The 23,066-nt window shown below is 41.2% G+C and overlaps 1 protein-coding gene and 1 non-coding gene across 6 annotated transcripts in view; both read right to left on the reverse strand.

Annotated features, from left to right (window-relative positions):
• Nucleotides 1-23,066, reverse strand: part of DIP2B (disco interacting protein 2 homolog B) — a 244,992-nt gene that overhangs the window by 117,886 nt on the left and 104,040 nt on the right. For all 5 annotated transcript variants that reach the window (XM_060111725.1, XM_060111726.1, XM_060111724.1 and 2 more), the window contains exon 2: nucleotides 5,398-5,469. In XM_060111725.1, coding sequence (XP_059967708.1) covers nucleotides 5,398-5,469 — 72 coding nt within the window. The remainder of the gene's footprint in view (nucleotides 1-5,397; nucleotides 5,470-23,066) is intronic.
• TRNAD-GUC (transfer RNA aspartic acid (anticodon GUC)) lies at nucleotides 3,318-3,389 on the reverse strand. The gene has a single exon. It is a non-coding gene; the product is annotated as a tRNA-Asp (tRNA).

A 23,066-nucleotide genomic window follows, 5' to 3' on the forward strand; every position in this document is an offset into this window, starting at 1 on the left:
CCTGATTATAAAGACCTTAAGAGTCCAGTAGGGGAATAAGACACACGAACAAACCATCATCTATGGGACAGTCAGAGAGTGCTTTTTATAAATGCAGTGCAGATCATGGGAGTGGGGACTGTTTGTGATAAAGCTGGTCAAGGAAGCCTTCTTAGTGTTAGTTGTAGCTGAGCAAACCCCTAGTAGACTGAGGGAGCAAGCCAGGGGGTCCCAGGCAGTCTTGTCCAATGCTGGCGGCCTCCTGATGTCTTAACAGTACTTGGAGCACAGAAAGCACATAGTAAATACGTGCTGACCTGAGGTTCTGTCAGCAACCCCGGTATCATTAGAATAAACTCTTTTCTATTAAAGCTATTTGGAATTAATCAGTTACTTGTAAGCAAAACATCTTAAGGATTAGACTACAGGAAGTTGCCTCCCTGCACAAAACCTTCCATTTTCTTCTAAATCCAAGAGTGGCCAAGAGCGACTAATTTACAGAGGAGTTAAGAGTGTCTGTGGTTTGAATAATCAATTCTTTGGGCTTTGACAAAAGAGAGTTAATTTCTGGACTCTTCTCCTTGCAAAAGGCTGCTAGTAACTGAGGTGTGTGGGAAGCTTTATATCCAGGCTCTCGTAGCTTCCAAGCCACTGAAAGGTGTTCTATGGGTCATTCCTTTCGAAGAGCATACGGCTCAGAACGAGGAGATATGAACCTGCCACATCCTCATTTCTCCCTTGCCTCTCATAGTGAGAGCATCTTGCGGCCCTGAGTATGGTTTTAACCTTTATCAAGATAACGAATTTCATACGGCATGCCCTTAAATCCCAGATAAAGTTTGGGTTTTGTAGAAACTAAAGAAACAACAATCAGTTCCAATGTTGATAGGTTTAAGTGATTTTCAAGGGTAATTTTGAGACATCAGATTTTTGTCATACAGTAAATTTAGAATCTAACCCCTGTGATGTTAGTGAACTAAGCTATGTTTATTATTACCCCAAATTGTCCTTACTCAATTTCCACTAAGTATTTTCTTCAACCATGTGTTCTCTTCCATATTTCCCCATTTTCCCTGTTACATTGTTAGTTTTTTTCTGAAGTCCTATTTTAAAGATTTATGTAACATTTGAGAAAAGAATCTAAAATACACATAAATATGCAACTTAAGATAACTCCAAATCAATTCTGTATGGAAAATCACTCACTAAATTTTTAGATAATCATGTGCATGTAATTGTTCTAGTAGTACAATGATGAAAGCAGTATTACTTTTTTCTTTCAAGAGAGACTGGTGGAGAATGTTACTTTTATATACTACACTCAAGGAGCCAACCTCACAATGAAGCACACCTCACAACTGGAGGGAATGAAATCTAACAAGGTAATAGAAAGAGGTTGAATCCCTCTAGAAGTAAGTAGGAAACTCCTATTAAAAGTGTTAAAATGACTTTCATTTCATTTAATCCTATATAAAGCATTAATACAATTTAGTAAGTCTAACATCTGCATTAAATCCAATGCCATTAAAAAAAATCAAACTAAATGCCTTCTTCAAAATCTACAAAGACATAAGGGGTAAAAATGTCAAGGTGTAATCTCTTCTTTTGCTACAGAATCTATACAATATAACCCAGCCCTACAAACAATCCATTTCTGGGAAAGACATGAATAGATTCAAGAACAAAGGTGGGAAAAGAAAGTGACAAACACAAATTGAGAGACTTTTTACCACTAAGAAACCATCATTAAAATACATAACTACTGTAGGGATGGACTTTAGGAAGAATGAAATTGAACTGAGAGGAAGGAGTGAGATATACAAAGGAACAGTGAACAAAGAAACAGGTATTAACTACTATTAACTACTTAAAACAATAACAACTAATAATTGAGGGGGTATGTAAACAAGGTGGTACTAAAAATGCATTTGTTCTTAAAGTCCTCATGTTGTTTGGGAGGAAAATTAAGATTCTAATTGTGACTTGGTTTTGAACAGGCATGTTCTCTGACCACAGTCAAACTGAGAAATACTCACCTTAGTAAAGAAGACAGAAAACCTAAGCATCCAACTCAGGAATTTTAGGAAAAAGTACAAAATGGTAAACAAAAAGAGTGCAAGGAAGGAAAAATATACAGGAGCCGAAAATGAGAAATCAGAAAATAAAGAGATACTAAAAAGATCAACAAAATCAAAAGCTTGTTCTTTGAAAAGACTAACTTCTAGGAAGACTGATCAAGAGAAAAAAGAGAAAAGGGTAAAACATAAACAAAGCAAAGCCTTTAAAAATAAAGAGAATACTGTGAATGTCATTAACAACAAATCTGAAAACTTATACAAAATAGACAATTTCCTAGAAAAATTAAACTTACCAAAACTGGCTTATGAAGAACCAGAAAACAGAACTTGGTAACAGACAAGAGATGGGGAATGAAGGGGATGCTGAGATAACTTTTAAATCTCTAGTTGCTGGGCTTATGGATGTGAGTCCTATTCACTCAGAAGGGGAAAACTAGAAGAGAAGCCTGGGAGCATGTTGGATGTCATAGTTTTGTGTGAATGCACCTGTGTAGGGAGGGGTTGGTGCTGGTGGTAGGGGTGGTGTGCAGAAGTCATAAATTTAATGGATATGTTTGGATTGGCTGAAATGAAGGTTCCTTTAAGACATATAAATGGAGATGTTAAGTATGCAGTCGGATCTATGATCAGGAGCTCAGGAGAGATCTGGGTTGAAGACACATATTTGGGAGTTACCTGTATTTCAATGACAGTTAAAGCCATAGGGATGGCTGAAAAACTCTAGGGAGACAGGGCATTGGTTCTCCATACCAGCAACCATCACCTGGGAATTTGACAGAAATGCAAATTCTCGAACCCCAACCTGGACCTACTGAATCAGAAACCCTGAGAACGGGGTCCTGCAATCTGTATATTAACAAGTCCTCCAGTGATTCTGATGTAGGCTAAAATGTGAGAACCACTGATATAGAGTGAGATGTCAGGAGGGCTTGAGGTCTTGCCTTGGGAATTCCAACATTTAACAGAGGAGGAGGAGCCTGCAAGGATGACTAGGAGCAACATGAAGAGAGGAGTAAGAAAATGAGGAGAGTGTTTCAAGAGGTAGAGTGGCAAATAGTACTGAGATATCACTTACAGCAGCTTCAGAAGGGACTGGAATGGGCTGAGAAGTGAGAAGGTGTTGAGAAAACAGGGATAGTAAATATAGACAGTTCTCAGCAGTCTGATCATAAAGGGGAGACCGACAGAGTAGAGATGGAAGTGGTCGACAAGGGAGGATTTTTTTTTTGTGGCCATGCCACACAGCTTGCAGGATCTTAGTTCCCCGGCCAGGGATCGAACCTGGGCCCCGGCAGTGACAGCACCAAGTCCTAACCACTGGACCACCAGGGAATTCCCAAGGGAGGATTTTTTTTTTTAAAGAACAGTAATGAGCATGATGAACTGCTGGGGGAATAATCTGGTTGACAGGGAGAGAGTGACAGTACAAGAGAGACAGGGAGCTGACATACCGAGGGGGCAGTGCAGCTGTCTGACTCAGCGGGAGGAGATTTTACTACTTACAGCAGTTAGAATTGCTATCCATGGTGATAAGAAAAAGCAGACAAACTTTTTGTTGGTTTTATTACTGCTTTTAAAATTTCTATAGATACTGCACCCCTCACTGCCTGCACTGGGGTGGCCCACTCCCACTGCCCTGTCCTTGGTGTCACGGGATGATAGTATAAGGTTTCTAAAAAGGGAGGAGGAGATGGGATCAAAAGCCCAGGTGAAAGGACTGCCCGTGGCTAGGAGGGCTGGATCACTTCTTCAACCAGAAGGGAGGAGGTAATAAACATCATGGGCACTAACGTGGTGAGTTTGAAGTCTAATAGCAGGAAGGAGCTGCCATCAAATGGCTTCTATTTCCCCCATGAGGTCACATGCAAGACCATCCCTACTGTGAGATGCTATGTCACATTCTCTTGGCCTGCTGCAACTAAATGTCTGCTTCGTCATATCCAATCTCACTAAGCAGCCTTCTATGTGTTTAAGTTCCTCTCGTAGGCCTGCCCGTGGGGCAAAAATGTGCTGACCACACAGACTTGAATGTGTCTCAGTGGTTTCTCACAGTAAATTGATAAACTGGATTTTGAACATGATTTGGTTTCTTTGTAGCCTGACAACAGATAAGAGACAGATCATGGTCCTTTTTATAGTTACATTCCTTACTGAGTTATTTTCTCAGGATCTGATTGCTTTTGCACAAAGTGACTATAGTAAATCTCTGGGCCTACAGAGGCATGGACCAGATCCATAATTAAGCAGCCAATCAGAGGACTCCCCTTTTCTGTCACGTCTTGCTCAGCAAAAGCTGGCTTTTCATTAGCTGTCACTGGCCTGATTTCCACCTCTTTTCTCTCAATTCATTTCTACATCCATCTGTTCATTAAGATATTTTAAACTATCACTGAATTGACCTACTAGTTTTTGCAGGGAGGAATTTCCAAGAATAATGCAGGAAATAAAAGAAGGACTTCAGTGAAATCTATTGGTATACCACCATTGCTCATTTATTTACTCCACTATCCATTCAACAAATATTTACAGACTATAAACCTTGTGCAAGGCTTGATTATTAGAACCATGGGGGATCCAAAGTCCTCAAGAGATTATAATCCAGAAATAAAAGCAATTATTAGTTCCACAAAACACAGTCTTGTGGAAATGGACTCTGACTGCAGGGGGGAAGTTAGAAATAAAGAAAAAACTCTTTATAGTAAAAGTGATTAAATAGAAACAGGCTATCAAAGGAAATCCTGGAGGCTGAGTAACTTTCAAAATATGATGACTTAGAAACAGACAGCCTTGCCTAGAGGCAAAGGTTCCAGCAACCCGCCCGGAATTAAGCACAGAAGTGACTCAGAACTTTCTGATATATAAAGAACACACCAGTCTCTTTGCAGAAGGAATAAGTCAGGCTGTGAAATAGTTTAAAAGTTTATTTAGGGTTCTTACCCCCAAATGCTCAGGGACTGCAATCCTTGGGCCGCCTTGCAATACTAGATCTGTCCCTCCTTCTTATCTTTGCCCCACTTGCTCCTCTCCATTACAGTTCATGCTCAGGCATTAATAAGATGCAGTTTTTCCAGGACCTGGAATTTTCTGCCATTGAATCATGTCAGCTATGCATAGACACACTACCACTCAAGTTCTGTATAAATGATTTGATGACTTTGGGTATTTTAAAAGTGCCTACCACACAGCAGATGCTCAATTAAGATTCATTTCCTCCTTTCCTTCCTTCTGTTTTTTCTCTTCCCTGGTGAGGGAGGGAAAAAACAGGAACCAACAAAAAAGACAGATCTCCTGTAAGACAGCATTCTTACTGAAAAGGTTGAAACCACTTCTCATTGCCTACCTTGTGTCTGCGGGATGTAAGGAGACAGGAGTTTTGACCTTTTCTTTTCATATCCCTTCTGTGTGATGTCCCCTAAAATAGCAAGAACAGAAACAAGTTATGCATTATTCTTACTCTGTGGTTGTTCACTGTAGAAATAAAATTAATTACAGAGTGTTACAGAATTACTACATAGAGAGTAGGAAAAAAATGTATAGTTCTTTGCCAAGGATTTTGCTATGTGTGATTTCCCACAGGATTGGAGCTGACTTCTTGTGGAAAATTGCAGGGCTTGTCCTTACACCAATCTAGCAGAGCAGTATGCCGCATTCCATGTCAGAGATTCCCAAGTTCCTAGGCACCCTTGTTTCCGTGGTATTTAAGATATACCAAAATGGAACGTGGCAAGGCTGGCAGACAAATGAACTTCTCTCCAAGGTTTTAGTTTGACCAAGTGAATGCAATTGACTTGGGAGGTATTCAATTACATTGCTCTACAGAACCACATAAAAATCAAAAGTCCAGTTAAGGGGAGAAGTCAAGGTTCACGCACTGGGATGGGATTTTTGAAATGCCCTTTTGCACCCTAGGATCTGTGCTGGAACTTGGAGCTGGAATTCCCATATCCTCTCCACTGGTTCACTTGGTTCACTGGTTTGTATTATTTCTATTCATGTATGTCTTTTTCACAAGGTTAAATGAAAAAGTACATATACAATAAATGCAATAAGGATAAAACTGATTAATAGAGGAGAAACTATGTGGCTGAAGAGTTCAAGAAATATGCTTGGTCCTAAAGAAAGGGTAGTAAATGGATGGGCAGAGAGCAGGGTTAAAAGGACCAGGAAATGCAGCAGGAGAACAAAGGGACATCTAAGGGACAGTGAGTAATTCAAAGCTGGGGGAATAAATATATCTGGTGAATAAATATATGTGGTGGGGAGAAAAAAGCCTATTCTGATGGATACAGAGATTTGAAATTACGGGTGATGAACGTCAGATGCGTTGGCCTCAGCATCTGACTGATGGAGCAGATGGCGGAGAGGCAGCAGGGCTCACTGAAGGGCTTAAGCAGGGGAGTAACACTTGCATATCACAGAGTGCAGCACGTTTACTCTTCCTGAGGAGGGTGGAACCAAGGGTAAAAGCCAGAGAGGCTAGTTCTTGCCCCAGTGCTACTACAGTGATCTGGGCTAGCAGCTTAAATTAAAGATAGAGGTAGAAGGGATGAAAGGAAGTGAATGGATTAAGAGAGATATTAGGGAGGAAGACTAGATAGGATTTGATGACTGGTTCAGTGTAGGATGGAGAAAGTTTTTGGCTTGAGCAACCAGGCAGATGGTCATGATATTCTCTGACAGAGAAATACAGCAAGAAGTGCATGTTTGGTGGGTTGAAGAAGATGAGAGTTGAGCTTAGGAAAGGGCTATGAGACACACAGGAGGAGATGTCCAATCAACAGCTGGCTACATGAACCTAGAACTTCAGAAAGAGATATTGATTTGGAACCATCAGGATATAGTTGAAAAATAAATCGATACAATCTCTGGAATAATTTGGCAATTTCTATCAAAATTCTGATTCACCAACTGCACTTCTAGGAATTTATTCAACGATAAAATTCACAGAGGTGCACAAAAATCAATATAAGAATATTCCCTGACCCAATCTTTGTCATGGAAAAACTGGAAGGACTCTAGATGCTTACATTATAGACCATCTGTATCAGTGGCTTTCAACTAGGAATGACTTTGCCCTCCAGGGGACAACTGACAACATCTGGAGACATTTTTGTCACAACTAGAGGAAGGGATGCTACTAGCATCTAAAAGATAGAGCGTCAGGATGCTGCTAAGCATCCTGCAATGCACAGGACAGGCTCACGACAAAGAATTAACCAGTCTAAAATGTCAGTAGTGTTGAGGACAAGAAACCCTGATCCACATAATATTATGTAGGTATTTCAAATGTACTGGCACAGGAAGCTCTCTAAAATATATTAAGGGGGGACTTCCCTGGTGGTGCAGTGGTTGAGACTCCACACTCCCAATGCAAGGGGCCCAGGTTCGATCCCTGGTCAGGGAACTGGATCCCACACGTACGCTGTGGCTAAGAGTTCACATGCCACAACTAAGGAGCCGATGAGCCGCAACTAGGGGGCCCGCCTGCTACACCTAAGGAGCCCATGTGCCACAACTAAGAAGCCCGCCTTAAGGAGCCCATGTGCTGCAACTGGGGAATCGGCAAGCCACAACTGAGACCTGGTGCAACCAAATAAATAAATAAATAAAAATATTAAAAAACTTAAAAAAATAAAATAAAATATATTAAGGGTAAAAGGCAAGTTGCAGAACACTAGGTATAATAGGAACTAATTTTGTAAAAAAAAAAGTAATAGAAATGTTTGCATATATGAAGAAAATAGTCTAGAAGGCTATATATACACACATATTAAATGTTTATCCTTGGGGGAATGAGATTATGGGGGATTTTCATTTGTTTTATATACTTTAACAGAGTTTGATTTAAAAAAAAAGTCTGAACAATTTGTATAATCTCGACAATAAAGTTTTTTCATTAAGAATGAATAGTTCTGGGCTTCCCTGGTGGTGCAGTGGATAAGAATCCACCTGCCAATGCAGGGGACATGGGTTGGAGCCCTGGTCCAGGAAGATCCCACATGCCACGCAGCAACTAAGCCCGTGCACCACAACTACTGAGCCTGCACTCTAGAGCCCGCGACTCACAACTACTGAGCCCGCGTGCCACAGCTACTGAAGCCCGCATGTCTAGAGCCTGTGCTCCACAAGAGAAGCCACCACAATGAGAAGCTCACACACCACAACAAAGAGTAGCCCCCACTCGCCGCAACTAGAGAAAGCCCACGTGCAGCGACGAAGACCCAACACAGCCAAAAATAAATAAATAAAATAATAAATAAATTTATAAAAAAAAATTTTTTTAAATAATGAATAGTTCTGTAGATATATATTTGTTAACATAATAAGATGGTCAAATTATATAACAGGAAAAAAGGCAAGATACTAAACAGTTTACATAGTATATTCAATTTCTGGAATAACAACATTTTTATACATACATATATATGCATAGAAAAAATTCTGGATTTCTATACACCAAAATATTGAGTGGTTAGTTATGGCTTGCAAGATTATGGATTGGTTTTAGCTTCTTTTCAACTTTGCTTGCCTGTATTTTATAAGTTTTCTACAATGAGCATCCATTATTTCAAGAAACAAACATTTTAAAGCTGCAATCATGACTACTTACTAGACTGTACAAATTTAATCACAATGGCCCTTCATCTCTGTTTTCCTAGTGAAGTAAGAGAAACCCACAGTGCATTTTTGGAAATCAAAACCAAGCCTTGTCAAATTAGCAAACGGCAGAGTTTAGGTAATCTCTAATAACACACAAAACTAATGAGATGTGGGAGCCTACCAAGGAAACCTTCCTGAGAAACAGGAAATCATGTCTTTTATTGCAAAAGAAACAAGCATTCTCTCCTGTCCCATTCCCCACTCATAAGCTCCCCTACCTCCACCACACACACACACGTGCACACACACACACATGCGTACACACGCACACACACGCGTGCACACATGCCACTCCCTGAAAAGCACAAAGACCACTTCTGCTGGCTCAGAACACATCTGATAAAGTGAAAGGCCTTTAAAAGCTTTCTTCAGTGTTTAGAGTATCAACCATTCACTGTCGGTAAATGACCGTGGGACAAACTGCTAGACTTGGTACCATGGACATTACTCAACTACCAACCATCTCGGGTTTTGAAAAAGGTCAATAAAGAGTCTGATTCAGCCATGACAATTAGCTCCATTTGTTCCATAAACGAGCAAAGACACTGAAGAGCCCTAGGAGAAGATGCACTGCAAAGAGAAGTGAGGACTATGGTGATATAACTTACAAATGCCCCCTCCCTTTTCTCTGAGTACAAGACCCTGCTCAAAAGTCACCTCCTCGGGCCTCCCTGGTGGCGCAGTGGTTGAGAGTCCGCCTGCTGATGCAGGGGATACGGGTTCGTGCCCCGATCTGGGAGGATCCCATATGCCGCGGAGCGGCTGGGCCCGTGAGCCATGGCCGCTGGGCCTGCGCATCCGGAGCCTGTGCTCCGCAACGGGAGAGGCCACAACAGTGAGAGGCCCACATACCGCAAAAAGAAAAAAAAAAAAAAAAAAGTCACCTCCTCTGTGACACTTGCCACCAATTGTTAGTCACTTCCTCCTGGTGCCCCTACAACTCTGCACACACTTCTGTGATAGCACTCAGCTCATCACTGGTATTTTAATTATTTGTTTACACATCTATGTCCCTACTAGACTGTGCACTTGAGGGCAGGGCCTGTGCCTTGTTCATCGCTGTAGCCCGCCTACAGCCTGGCACAATAGACACTTATTGAATGAGTGACTGAATGAATTGGTAAAATGAAGGCAGTGAAAGAATAATAAATCAACGAGACACATGTGCTTGGGTGGAAAACTGGAAATGGGAGAACGAATGGGGAACGGGTCTTTACATTTAGCAGGAGCTGAAACGCCCAGGGAGAGAAATTTAGTGAACCAAAAGTTTACTGAAATTCGACAGCTAGACCTCGAAGGTGACCAGAAAAGCAAGAGAGGAATAGTACATAAATCACTGGGCACTAAAATCCGAAGGAACTCCCACCAGATAGCGAGGTATCCCTTAGTCAGAGAGCAAGACCAGACAGAAGGAATTCAGTTACCCCACATAACTGAATTTGTTATCCACATTTCTGTCATTGCCTCCTACAGTCTGTGCTCTTATCACTCTTACCACCTGTAGTTAAGCACTTTTTGCTGCACTAAAGCAATGCTTTCTAAACTTGCCCAGTTTTTAAGAATCACCCGAGGAACTTGTAAAAATACAAATTCCCAGGCCCCTCCCATGAAGATGCTGATCCACTAAGTTTGGATTAAGATCCAGATACCTGTGTTTCTAACAAGTTCCTTCCAATGAGTCTCAAAATTCAGGAAGTTTGGAAATCGCTGCACTAAAGAATCCTGTCTGGAGTGTGCTGGACAGTTCTGCTGCCTTAATGTGAGAAGGGTGCGTGAGAAGGTTGTCTTGGCGACACAGCCTCCAGGGAGAGCACGGAGCCTCGGGAGCCCACAGACACTAAATCACACCACAGGTATTCTTACTCACAACAGATTTTTTGCCATCTGGCATATAAAACAAAAAGGAGTGCCGTAACTATACCTGTATAAAATTTGCATTAAAATGGCATAGAGCTAAGTTAAACCTGTTGTTCAAGTTTTTTGAGAAGTAAACAAATACAGGGAGGATTAGCCTTCCCCTCCCACTAGGGTAACGTATTTCTTCACCCACTTAGTGAACATTTAGAAGAGAAGCCACTTCCAGGGGTCTGCAGCACCCAACAGGTGTGAAGGCGCCTGGCCTAATGAGACAGGGACCCAAGAGACCGGCCCTGAGCAGTCGGAGGCCCACGTGACCCAAGACTGTCTAGATGCTTCAGCACCACCACAATCTTGAAGAGCCACACCAGACCTATGGAGAGATGGGTGTGTGGGGCAGAACAGAAAGGAAGTGTGTTCCCAACTTCTCTCCTCGCCACCTGGGATCAATGAAAGTGGCTTGGCTCAGGCAGTCCGCACCTCATCTGCCAGCAGACTGACCGAGCGCCTGGGAGGAGGTGGGTGCGAGCCTGCCAGCCAACCCAGCCTCTTAAAGGTCAGCGATGATAGGAGAAATAGTCCCACAGGTCAGTTAGCAGTTCGGGGAGTGTATGTTTACACTGGAGGAGTGGCACCATGCTGTGGTTAAGAACCTAAGAGCTACACGCAGCTGCACCTGGAGCACAGCCTTATCACTTCCTGGCTATCTGACTCTAGACAAGTTTCACTTAACCTCTTGATAAGTCTCGGTTTCCATGTCTGCAAAGTGGGGAACAATAATACCTACGTTGCAAAGTTTTTATTTGTGATTAAAAGCACTTAGTGTGGGGACTTCCCTGGTGGCACAGTGGTTAAGAATCCACCTCCCAATGCAGGGGACACGGGTTCAAGCCCTGGCCCAGGAAGATCCCACATGCCGCGGAGCAACTAAGCCCGTGCGCCACAACTACTGAGCCTGCGTGCTGTAACTACTGAAGCCCGTGTGCCTAGAGCCCGTGCTCTGCAACAAGAGAAGCCACTGCAATGAGAAGCCCACGCACCACAACAAAGAGTAGCCCCCGCTCGCCACAAGTAAAGAAAGCCTGCACGCAGCAACAAAGACCCAACGTAGCCAAAAATAAATAAATTAAATAAATAAAATTTAAAAATTAAAAATATAAAAATAAAAGTACTTAGTGTGGGCTCTGGCATGTCAAAAGTTCCAATAGCCATAAGCATTTACTGAAGGCCTACCCGACTGGCTGGGTGGGGCAAGGGCAGGCAACCATGTTCAGAGAGAGGAGACAAGGCAAACAGCATCACTAATACTCCACAATGAAGCGCCATGGACAGGTGCACACCAACTGCAGCGTGGGGCCCAGAAGGAAGTGTCGTGCATGCTCTCTACTTGGGTACCGAAGGAAAGCTCTACAGAGTGGTGACACTGGTTTGGGTCTGGTCTTTCTAATATCAGAGCTATGACATGAACTCCTAATGACTCAGTCACTTAGTGCTTTACTAGTTTTCCTCTGCTGCGTGGGAATGGCCATGTTTGGTAGTTCCTTTATGATTCTCATCTCCCAGAGAGAGGCAGGGCAATGTTAAGTAATTCTCACAGATGACCTTGTGCGGCACCCTGAGCAATGAGGTGCTAAATAAACACAGGGTTTGGGAAATTCTGGAGGGTCACCAAGTCGGATGTAAGTATGGTGTTGTTGGACAAGGATTACAGCTCTAGCCATAAACTCTTTCTGCTCCAAAGGAAAGAAAAAGGGATGCGCCACTGCAGCTCTGCCTCAAAGTCACACCTCTTCAGTCAGAGGGGGCAATGGCCGGGGGGATTTGGAAGATGCCACAAAAAAACATTTTTGAGCACTGAATGGACGACACACAGAGTGTTAAGCAAAGATGAATAAAATAGTATAGTATCCATGTCTTCAAGAAGGTTCAGGTCTAAAAAAATAACTACAATAAAAGTGACAAGTGCTACATTAGAGATTATGTACAGTCTTATGTAAGTATGAAGGAAATGACAGTGATAAAAGATAATTATAATATTCAATAAGAATAAATAAGTAGACAACACCACCACTTATCAAGGGCTTACAGTCTCTGTTGAAGTGCCTCACAGCAGTCTTATCCGGTGATATCATCATCATTCCCATGTGACAGGATGAGGACAGTGAGGCACAGGAAGTTTAAGCAGCTTGCCCACAGTCATACCTAGTAAGTGCCATGATCAAGAACTGAACCCAGGCAGACCTGGCTCCAGGACGCCTCCTCTTAAACACGACACTACATTCATTTTCAGAGAGAAGCTCCAAATTCAGCTTCAGAAACATTGGGAATACTTCACAGAAGTTGCTCTTGGGTTGGGTCTTGAAGGATGACGGTCAGGACAGAGAGACACTGAGGGTGAAGACACTATTCCTCAAACCCTCAGCTGTGAAAGAGAGTGGCATGCTTGGAGCAACAGGCGGATATGAAAGCTGTAAATTCAATCTCCCACGAACAGGGCAGGACCCTGGCCCTACCGCTGCTCCTGCAGGTCCAGCCAAAGGGCAGCCTCAACATGGGATCCTCAGAGGCTTGAAGTTTAGGGCTTATAGAATCTCATGGGTCATCAATTTACTTCCCCCTTCATTAAATGCCTCTGTATAATGCAGCCACTATTCTAGATTTTCAAAATATTCTGACAAAAATTCATTTAATCTGCCAAAAATTCCTCTTCAATAAACAGAAAAGGCATGGCCTTTATGACAGAACAAGAAACTGAGACATGAAAGGATAAATATCTTTTATAAGGATACATGGCTAGACTAGAATCTGGGTCTTTGGTCTTTTTTTATTGTTCTTTGTCCATTGTTCATTTGTAAGTGGCCCCCAAATCAGACACAGTAAAAGTAGAAAACTAACCTATTGTTAATAAAATGAACAGCATGGGAGAGATCACTTTTATGACTCACCCCAAAACACAGATGACTTTCAAGAAGGCATTAAACACCAGCAGCACCACCACTACCACCCTGCCTGCGACAGGGCTCCGGGTGCATTGTCTCTTTGAGCTGTTTTTTAAACGAGACAGCCAACTGTAGAAAATGTCCAAGTGCATAAAAAAACAGTCAGCAAGAAGTGACTACACATCATTACTAAATACCCAGCTAAGGGAGAATGTGGCCTCTCTGTTTTGTTAAGGAGTAATTCGGAGGGAAAGAGATGAGAGACTGAGAAGAAAAAGTTCTAGAGTCATCACCTTCAAATCTATACCTGTATCTAAATCCTATTCTATCCTCTACATGTAAATGTTAGACCAGGAAGGTGGGACATGTTGGCTATGACTGGAGATGGGGAGTAGGACTGGGGTTTAGGGCTATTCGTACGTTAGGGATATAAATACACACATAGAGAGAAAGAGCCAAAATATAGCTGAGAATGTGAATGGGGTCAGTCTTAGCAAAACTGAAAAGGGCAGAGGATTTGGATCATATCCAGGAGACATAGGCTAGAAGACAAAGAAAGTTATCGATCATTAAATTTTACCATGTTCTCCTTACAATGACAATTCCGTTCAATGAATTACATGTACCAGCCACGGATCCTCCAAATATCCTCCTTCCAGAGGTGATATATAACATACAAAATAAAGGCTCGTCGTCACAGAAAACAATGGCCTTACCCCTTAAGCCAGATATAGAGGCATTTTGGCCTTTGTCTTTTCCTACCTATTTTTCTTCCCTTATCTGAACTAAAAGGGGCCAAGAGGACTCCAAAGAATTTGAAACCTTGAATTACTTTTAAAACTCTCTGAAGTTTCTTTCTGCACATAGATAGGACTAATCTTATGTTGAAAGGAGGGTGAAAAGATACAATATTTTCATAGTCTAGCAGAAGTAAACCTCTGTTAAAATACTTCAATCTGCTGAAAGATGAGAATTTTTATTTTATCTAATTTTTCTTTTGGAAAAAATCAGTGATTCTAAAGTATTCAACTGGCAGCCTATAAAAGCTACGGTCTTCTCTTCTTTTAACTTTGCTAATCTTACAAAAGATTTTCAAGAAAATTTAACTTCAAGACATTCAAATTTCCATTCTCTGTAGATGTCCTCTCACCTCATTTAGGACAATAACTAGACATTTTCCACGTCAAGAACTTGAGAGTAAGCCCAGACTGCTTTCTCCCAAAACTCAAATCATAGAATTGCTTTGGCTGCACCGTTCTGTTTTCTAGGTCAAATATATATGAATTCTTACAGATGGTATTTCACCTAAGGCACCAAGCAAGTTCAAACGAATAAAAAGCAACAGAGTAAAACACTTGAAACACACGGAGAAACCAAACTCTAAGTCTAATACATCATCAGGCAGCTGGCTAAACTAATTCATCTAATGCAAAAGGTATGTTCACGTGTCCATTAGAAAAACTATGTCTGCAAATAAGAGATCTGCTATACAAATGACCTGAGTGTTTAACCAGGACAGGAGGAATCCCTGAGATGGTTTAGCCAGTAGAAAAAGCACAGGGTTTAGCATCAGGCAGACCTGGACCTGGGTTTGGACCCTCAGTTTGCTATTTACTGGCTCCTGGACAAGTTACTGAACAACTCTGCCTCAGTTTCATAACAGGTAAAATTGGAATAACTCCTACCTTGAGTGCTTATGATGAGTCTTGAATGAGAGAATACATACAAAAGTTCCTGGCACGTAGCACACACTCGACTAGTTGTATTTGATACCACCCCAGCCCCAGTCCCACCCTTAAGTCCTAACATTAACTTTATCCTTAAAAGGGTAATTTAGAAAATTCTGGGTTGGTAGGTTCTCTTTAAAAAAAAAAAAATTTAAAAGAGGAGAGAGTGCATTGTCTCTAAAGACACATCACGGCACAGTTCTAGATCCTTAGCAGTTGGAGCCAGTGAAGTTAGTGACTTTGGGTGCTAAGAGTCTAAAAGAAGGAAAACATATCAAAGAGGAAGAACGAATATCTAAACCAGAAACGAGCAGATTAGTTCAAATAAATAGATATAAATGTCTGTAAATAAAACAGTGCCATTATGCACAAAACAGGATTACATGCATCTGACTATGGATGCTATAGTTTTAATTTAGGGCTAAAACTGCAAATGCCTCGGGTGGGCAGGGAATGGAAAAAAAAAAAAAAAAACAGAAAAAGAAAAAAAAAGGTAATTTTCTTTACAGCTTCTTTTTTCCCCTGATTTTTATCTTTAATTTTCCTCAGAAAATTAGAAAACCGTTTCTTACAAGGACAGCTAGATATATACAATTACTCTGCCTTTATTCTAGCATCCATCAGAATAATTTTTTTAAACTAGGCAATATGTAGTAACATCTATACCATTCATCGAATCTGAATTGAACAGTGCATGGTGCCAGGCATTCTTTGTCTATGGTGCAGATGAAATTAACAATGAATCGAAAATCTAAGTATGTCCTCTCACAAGTACAGAAAAAAAGTGAAAAATTTTAAACACAGGAAGAATTTTGTTGGTAGCCAGTTCATACTGCTCTGGAAACCAAAGATGCTCAGGGAAAAATACAAGTAGGGAGAATACCACCACTGTTGTAGTATGTGGATCACAAAATAAGCAACCTGTTTGATCTCAGATTCCAGGTGTCAGAAGACTTATGTTTTCTTCTCTGTTTTGCTCCAAACTAGGTCTCTGATCCTGGGCAAGCCACTATACTTCTCTGGGCCTCAGTTTCCATATCTGTAGAAATAAGGATCAAATGAGCTCTAAGGATGCTTTTGATGTTTGATGAATGCCACTTGCCTGGCACTGCTATGTGTGACAAGGCAAAAACCAAGGGAAGGTATCCAGTAGGCAATAGGACAGATGAGCTCTGGGAAAGATATATACATTCTCTCCATCACTGTAGAAGGTGGGAACTGAAAGTTTGGGTGTGAATGATATCATGAGAGGGAGTACAGTGTGAAAAGAGAAGAAGGCCAGAAAAGAAATCCTAGAGAAAACTAACATTTAAAGAATGGGCAGAGGAAAAAGAGATGATACTGGGACACAGCAGGGAGACCAGGAGGGCACAGGGGGACGGAGGAGAGAAGAGGGAGAGGGAAAGCGAGAAGGAGATGATGAATAATGTACACTGTCACAAATGGAAAATCAGAATCGCAAAACGCCAGCTAGATTTGGCAGCTAGATCACCAGTGGCCCAGTTAAGAACAGTTTTAAAGGAACCTGAGGAAGAAGACAGATTATTTACAGTACTAAAGCGTAGGTAAGTGGTGATATGAGAGTAACAGATTTTTTTCTTTCAATATGTTTTGTTATGAAGTGAACGAGATATGGGGCAGTATCTACAGAAGGCTACAGAGTCAAGGAGAATGAGTCTTCTTTTCTTTCTCTTGAAGATGGACAAATTTATGTATTATAGAGAAAGAGCTATTAGAAAGAGGGTGAAACACTGATTCAACCAACAAAAACTAAGAACTTGCTATCTGCAAAGCACTACTTTAGAGGTACAGAACAGAAGAGGATGGACTTGGTCCCAGAATTTATAGTCATGGTCATGAGTTTTCCAGCACAGAGATATCCTTATAATGACAATCATATAATGAATGATTTAAATACAAGTTTGATAAGGGCTGCACAGAAGTTGTCCAGGGGCTGAGAGGGCTCTGACAGACGTCAGCAGGCACGTTGCTCAGCTCAAACCTGCAGGCAGGCTCTGGGCAGCTAGCTGGGTAAGGCTGTTCTGAGGAAGTGGGTGACATTTAAGCTGAGACCTTAAAAAATATGAATACATTTAAATATTTTGAAAACGACACAGGAGCTGGGGGCAGGGGCAGTGGGCCTGCAGTGGTGCTAAGCACATCCCCTGAGAAGACCTTGAGGGGGACAGGTCTGGGAGGGAGCACAGCTGAAAGCCAGCGCGGCCAGCGGGGTGAGATGAGGTAGGGGAGGCAGCAGGGGCCCAGATCCTGCAGGGTCCTGGAGACCATGCAAAGGTTTAGGGATTTCATTATAAATGAGAGAGAAAGCCTTTGAAGGGCTTTAAGCAGGAGAGTAACATGATGAAACACAGCCAGGGAACAAGGTAACTGACAAGGGCTGAAGTTCCTGAAAAGATTAGCGGGAATAAGATGCAGAGCTGGGGGTAGGGGTACCTCACGGGTCAACCTATGCTGGGAATGTGGTCTGTGTCCTTGATCTGTGAGTGCTTCCTGGGTGTGGAACTGTTTATCCTCAGCCCTTGGGCTGCCTGGCAGAGCTTAGAGAAGCTGGAAACCCTGGAGCAGTCACCTCAAGCAGGCAAACAACCTTTTTAATCCCACTGTACTGAACAAATATTATCATTTTCTGTGTCTGTCAGGATGCATGAAAGATTGGAAGTGCTGTAGGACTTTAATGATATCCCTTTCTCGGAGAAAGGAGATAAGGATGGATAAGGCAGTACAGTTGTTGAGGGAGTACTGGGGGCGGGGGTGGGATGGGGGGCAGAAGACAAAGGGACTCTGGTCAGATGACCTCTAAATTTCTTTCTGCATAGGAATCGGAGTAAAGGGTTTTGATCTATTTTTCCCCCTACTTTCATTTAGTACTTACTTCATGCCAGGTACCATTTACCAAAACATTCACAATGTAGGGACTTCCCTGGTAAGCGCAGTGGTTAAGACTCTGCACTCCCAATTCAGGGGACCCAGGGTTGATCCCTGGCCAGGGAACTAGATCACACATGCATGTCGCAACTAAGAGTTTGCATGCCACAACTAAGGAGCCAGCAAGCCACAACTAAGGAGCCTACCTGTTGCAACTAAGACCCGGCACAACCAACCAAATAAATAAATAAACAAACAAACATTCACATGTGTTAACTCACTTAATCTTCAAAACAATCCCATAAGTGGTATTATTATTAGTCCCAGTGTTCAGGTGACAAAGTGAGGCACAGGAAGATTAAGTTACCTTCACAGGACACAATACTGTGAGAGAGCCAGCTTCAAACTAGACGGTCTGGCTCCAGGGTCCAAGCTCTTAACCACTACTCAACACTGCCTTGCTAAGGCTCTTTGCTGAGAGGGACCAGAGAGCTGGAAGAGAGGGTTTTGGTAAAGATATTGAGTTGCCACTATAAGAATAGGAGGTAACGCAGAAACTAACACACCATTGTAAAGCAATTATACTCCAATAAAGATGTTAAAAAAAAAAAAGAATAGGAGGCACATGCTCTGAAGTTGATGTAGTGTGTAGTCCCAGCTCTGCCAGTTGTGTCTGAAAAAAGTTAATCTCTCTAAGCCTCAATTTCCTCAACTATAAAACAAAGATAATAGAATATACACTTTGTGAGGATTAACGCGATAATATGTGCAAAGTTCTTAGTTCCTAGCACTTAATAACATCTGCTACTCTGATGGCAGAGGGGGTTAACTAAAGAAATGAGAGTGTGTCAGGCACTGACGAGAGTCCAGGGAGAGAGGAGAAAAGGAACTTTTAGTGGCACCAATTTCCAGTTTTGTGATTTTCTCCAGTAACCTCTGGGACAAGGCTGATGGTTTGAATAACTGAGAGCTGGGTTTTAACAGGAAAGGAGAATGGAAGGGAAGGAGGATGATGGGATCCAGGCTAGCAAGTATTTATTAACAATCAATCAATAATAAATACTTGTTGAATAAACAATTTGTAATACTATCAACCTAACTTCTATAACTTTTTAAAGTTTCTATGGGAAAAGCACTCAACTCACCTTGAGATAGCAGAATACATCACCCTCCAGAAGAAATAATAGGGTTCCAAAAGGAGAGAGTACCGAAAGGAATTAGAGAAGGCAGATCAGGAAGATATATAAAGGTTCCCTGCTAGGCTAATTCTCCTTTCCCACCCTCCCATACCTGTTTTTCATTTCTCACTTTGAACCTACTAAAGACGAAAAAACAACAACAAAAAACAACAACCAAAAAACAAAAAAATGATTAAAGACAAAAGCCATGAAAAAAGTGATAAGGAAGACTAAAGATTAATTTATGTTGTAGAAGAAACACTAAAAATTGAAATGTTCTTTGGCATTTCCTCCTAAAAGGCCTGGGGGGCAGGGGGAGAGTCTATAAATGAAGAGATAATTGCTGGTGCAGGGAGCAGCTTTGTTGGAACTGGTAGAAACTGAGAAGGGGATCAGGTCTGCTGAAAGAGTGACTGAGGGATGGGTTACCAGAGGAAGGGAGAGGATAAAGCTATCAGAAGAGGAAAAGGGAGTTCCTAAATCCAACGGGGTCCATCCTGAATCAGACTTCCATAAAAGATGGTCAGATGCTGCTGCCAGTTCCTCTTTATACCGTGGCAAAATTTAAAATAACTAGCTGGTGGTCACTATTTTTAAAGATTAAATAAAAACAATCCACACCCCTCAATGCAGCCTCAGCAAAAAGAATAAATGTTAAATGTTAATAATACTCTCAGGAATAGAGGCTCCCTGAGCAAGGGTAGGGAAACAAGCAAAAAGAATAAAAATGATCTTGCAGCTACACAATTGGTAATAGAAAGCTGCCCGTGGCTTTTCACTGGTCCAGGAGATAATATTCTTAGCAGGTTAAAAAAAAAAAGTAGAGTGAAAGAAAGAAATGCGATAAACGGCTTAAGGATTTTTACAAATGACTTGTAATTTTGTATACACCATTCGCCAGTGTTAGGAGCTGTAACTTTTGGTTTGGCTGACAAAGAATGGTTTCTTTCTTTCTGTAATGTGTGTGTCTCTTGTTTCCCTGGAGATATTTAAATCTCCAATACCATTACTAAAAAATCTACTTCTTTCCCGCAGTTTCACTTGGAGAAAAAAACAACAACAAATTCCTTCCTAAAATAGCAAAGACAACAATGCGAGGAATAATACTTCAGAGTCTGAACAGATATTTCCTGTACTTCACTCGAGGTACTAATCACAATCAAAATTAGGAATTAAAAGGAAAAAAACACCACTACTGACACCTACCCTCAATAACAACAAAATACCCAGTACACCATTCTTGCCTCATCACCCCCCCAAAACAAGACACTGCTTGCTACATGTCTGAATATAATACTACAAAAATAAACTTTGAGAGCTGTCAATACATGGAAATGTGAATATTAAGCAGGATAAACATTCATCATAATAACAGTAGTGTAAGTAATGAGAAAAGCTACTATTCTAGAATAAAAGCTAGAAATAATTGAAAGTTGGATTTGTTCAATTAGTAGCTGTATACTTAGATTAAAAAAAAACTTTACTATTAAAATTCTTTCATTAAAAATATTTTGTCGAGACTTCCCTGGTGGCACAGTGGTTAAGAATCCACCTGCCAATGCAGGGGACACGGGTTCGAGCCCTGGTCCAGGAAGATCCCATATGCCGCAGAGCAACTAAGCCCGTGCACCACAACTACTGAGCCTGCGCTCTAGAGCCTGTGAGCCACAACTACTGAGCCCATGTGCCACAACTACTGAAGCCCGCGCACCTAGAGCCTGTGCTCCGCAACAAGAGAAGCCACCACAATGAGAAGCCCGCGTACTGCAACGAAGAGTAGCCCCCGCTCGCCGCAACTAGAGAAACCCCGTGCGCAGCAACAAAGATCCAATGCAGCCAAAAATAAATAAATAAAATAAATAAATTAAAAAATATATATATATATTTTGTCATTGTGAATTTGAAATACTATTTCCTTATTACCTTTCCCATTTGAAGTAAGTGTTTTTGCAATGTAGTTTTTTCAGAATGCAATTTTGATATTTTAACAGAACATGAAAGGTGAGGAAACAGTATAAAAAACCAAGTATAAAAAGAAAGAAAAGCCAAACATAAGCAGTTTGTGTGCCAAGGAGTTTAAAGACAGACAAGTGCCCCCATCAACTCTTCTTTTCTTCTCCGGAAGAGAATTCTTAGCTGGGTAAAACAACCCTCAGGATAAAAACCACATTTCGCAGTCCCCTCACAGCTAGGTGTGGTCAAATAACTAAGTTCTGGCCAACGTGGTCCAGACAGAAAGAATGTGTGCAACTTCCAGGTCCTGCTCTTTAAGGGAAAAAGCACGTCCTCCCTTTTTCTCCCTTCCTGACAGCTGAAATAGGATTGTGGGGATCAGTCATCTTGGACACAGGCTGATGGCCAGATCCAAGGATGGTGACGTTCAGGATAGAAAGAGCCCAGAGACCGACGACCCCATGGAGCAGAGTGGCCACACTAGTGCAGACTATTACATAACAGAGAAATCAACTTCTATTGGGATTAAGTACCTGTTATTTGGTATCTCTGGTACATATAGTCAAACCCATAATTCGACAAATATATAGTAAGTGAAGTGATTTCAAGTCTGTGGCAGCAAATAATTGCTGCTACTTGTGTCCCCACCAGAACCACAAACCATGGCACTAAAACTGTTAAAAGCTAATTTAACTGTTACATAGGTGAGCCATACCCTCATAAACTTCTCACTGTTAATCCTCTTGATAAATCTTTTTTCACAACCAGTTTTATGTAAATGTGATTTTGATCCAGGCTGAATTCTTATAAAGTAAATCTGGTTTACTTATCTGAAATCAAAATATTTCACAGCAACTCTTTGTAAAATTATCTAAGAACACACATTAAGAGTCTTGAACTGGGCTCATCAATACACTGTGCGTGTTAAATATTTCTGATAGATGCTGTTTCTATGAAAGGTTTTCAGCACAATCAGGATGGCATTTCTACACTGTGCTTGTGTTTATTTTTATTCTTAAAGTTAAAACAGCAATCATTTGATATGCTGAGCTCCCCATCAAAATATTACCTAAATAAACTCCCAGTTAAAAATAGACGCTTGAACACAAATTCCAATTACCAATTTGCCAACTGTTGAAGGACTACAGCCTGGAAATAAGCAAGCTGTTTGAGGAATGATGTTTTCAGACTAAGAGCTTGCTATACCAGAGCCATTAGTAATTCCAGGAAATTCTCTGAGCTTCAACAAGAGCAACTCTGCTTTTACTGATAACACTCAATCATGCTTCAGTGTAAGACTGTGTCTGAACAAAAACCCCTCACCTTAGCCAAAAGATTTTAAAACTACTTAATATATAGCTAATAGAAATAGAGCAATAAGCATATAGCTACTACTGAAAAAAAAGCTGTCAAGTAAAGGAAGAAAGATAAATCATTGGCAAGACCTGATTTGATGAAAAGAAGTAATGAGATTATCATTAAAAATTTTTTTTAATGTTTAAAATTTTTTGGATATTCCATGTCTGTGTGATGCTCCAAAAGTCAAACAGATCTAGGTTGTAAGCCTAGCTCATCACTTATCAGCTTTGTCTCTTTGGACAAATTACTTAAGTTTCCTGGGTCCTTGTTTTTTCCATCTGTAAAATGAGGAAAACTGTACTTTTCTCACAGGACTGTTAACAGGATTGAGAATGTACACAAAGCTCCTAGCAGTGTGCTTAGTTCAGAGTAGACAATCAATAACTGTTACTTCCTCTCTCCACCCACTCTGCCCCTGCCACCAAACATCAAAATCTCAGAACAAATTTC

This window comes from Mesoplodon densirostris, chromosome 11, assembly GCF_025265405.1.
Source record: "Mesoplodon densirostris isolate mMesDen1 chromosome 11, mMesDen1 primary haplotype, whole genome shotgun sequence".
Lineage (NCBI taxonomy): Eukaryota > Metazoa > Chordata > Mammalia > Artiodactyla > Ziphiidae > Mesoplodon > Mesoplodon densirostris.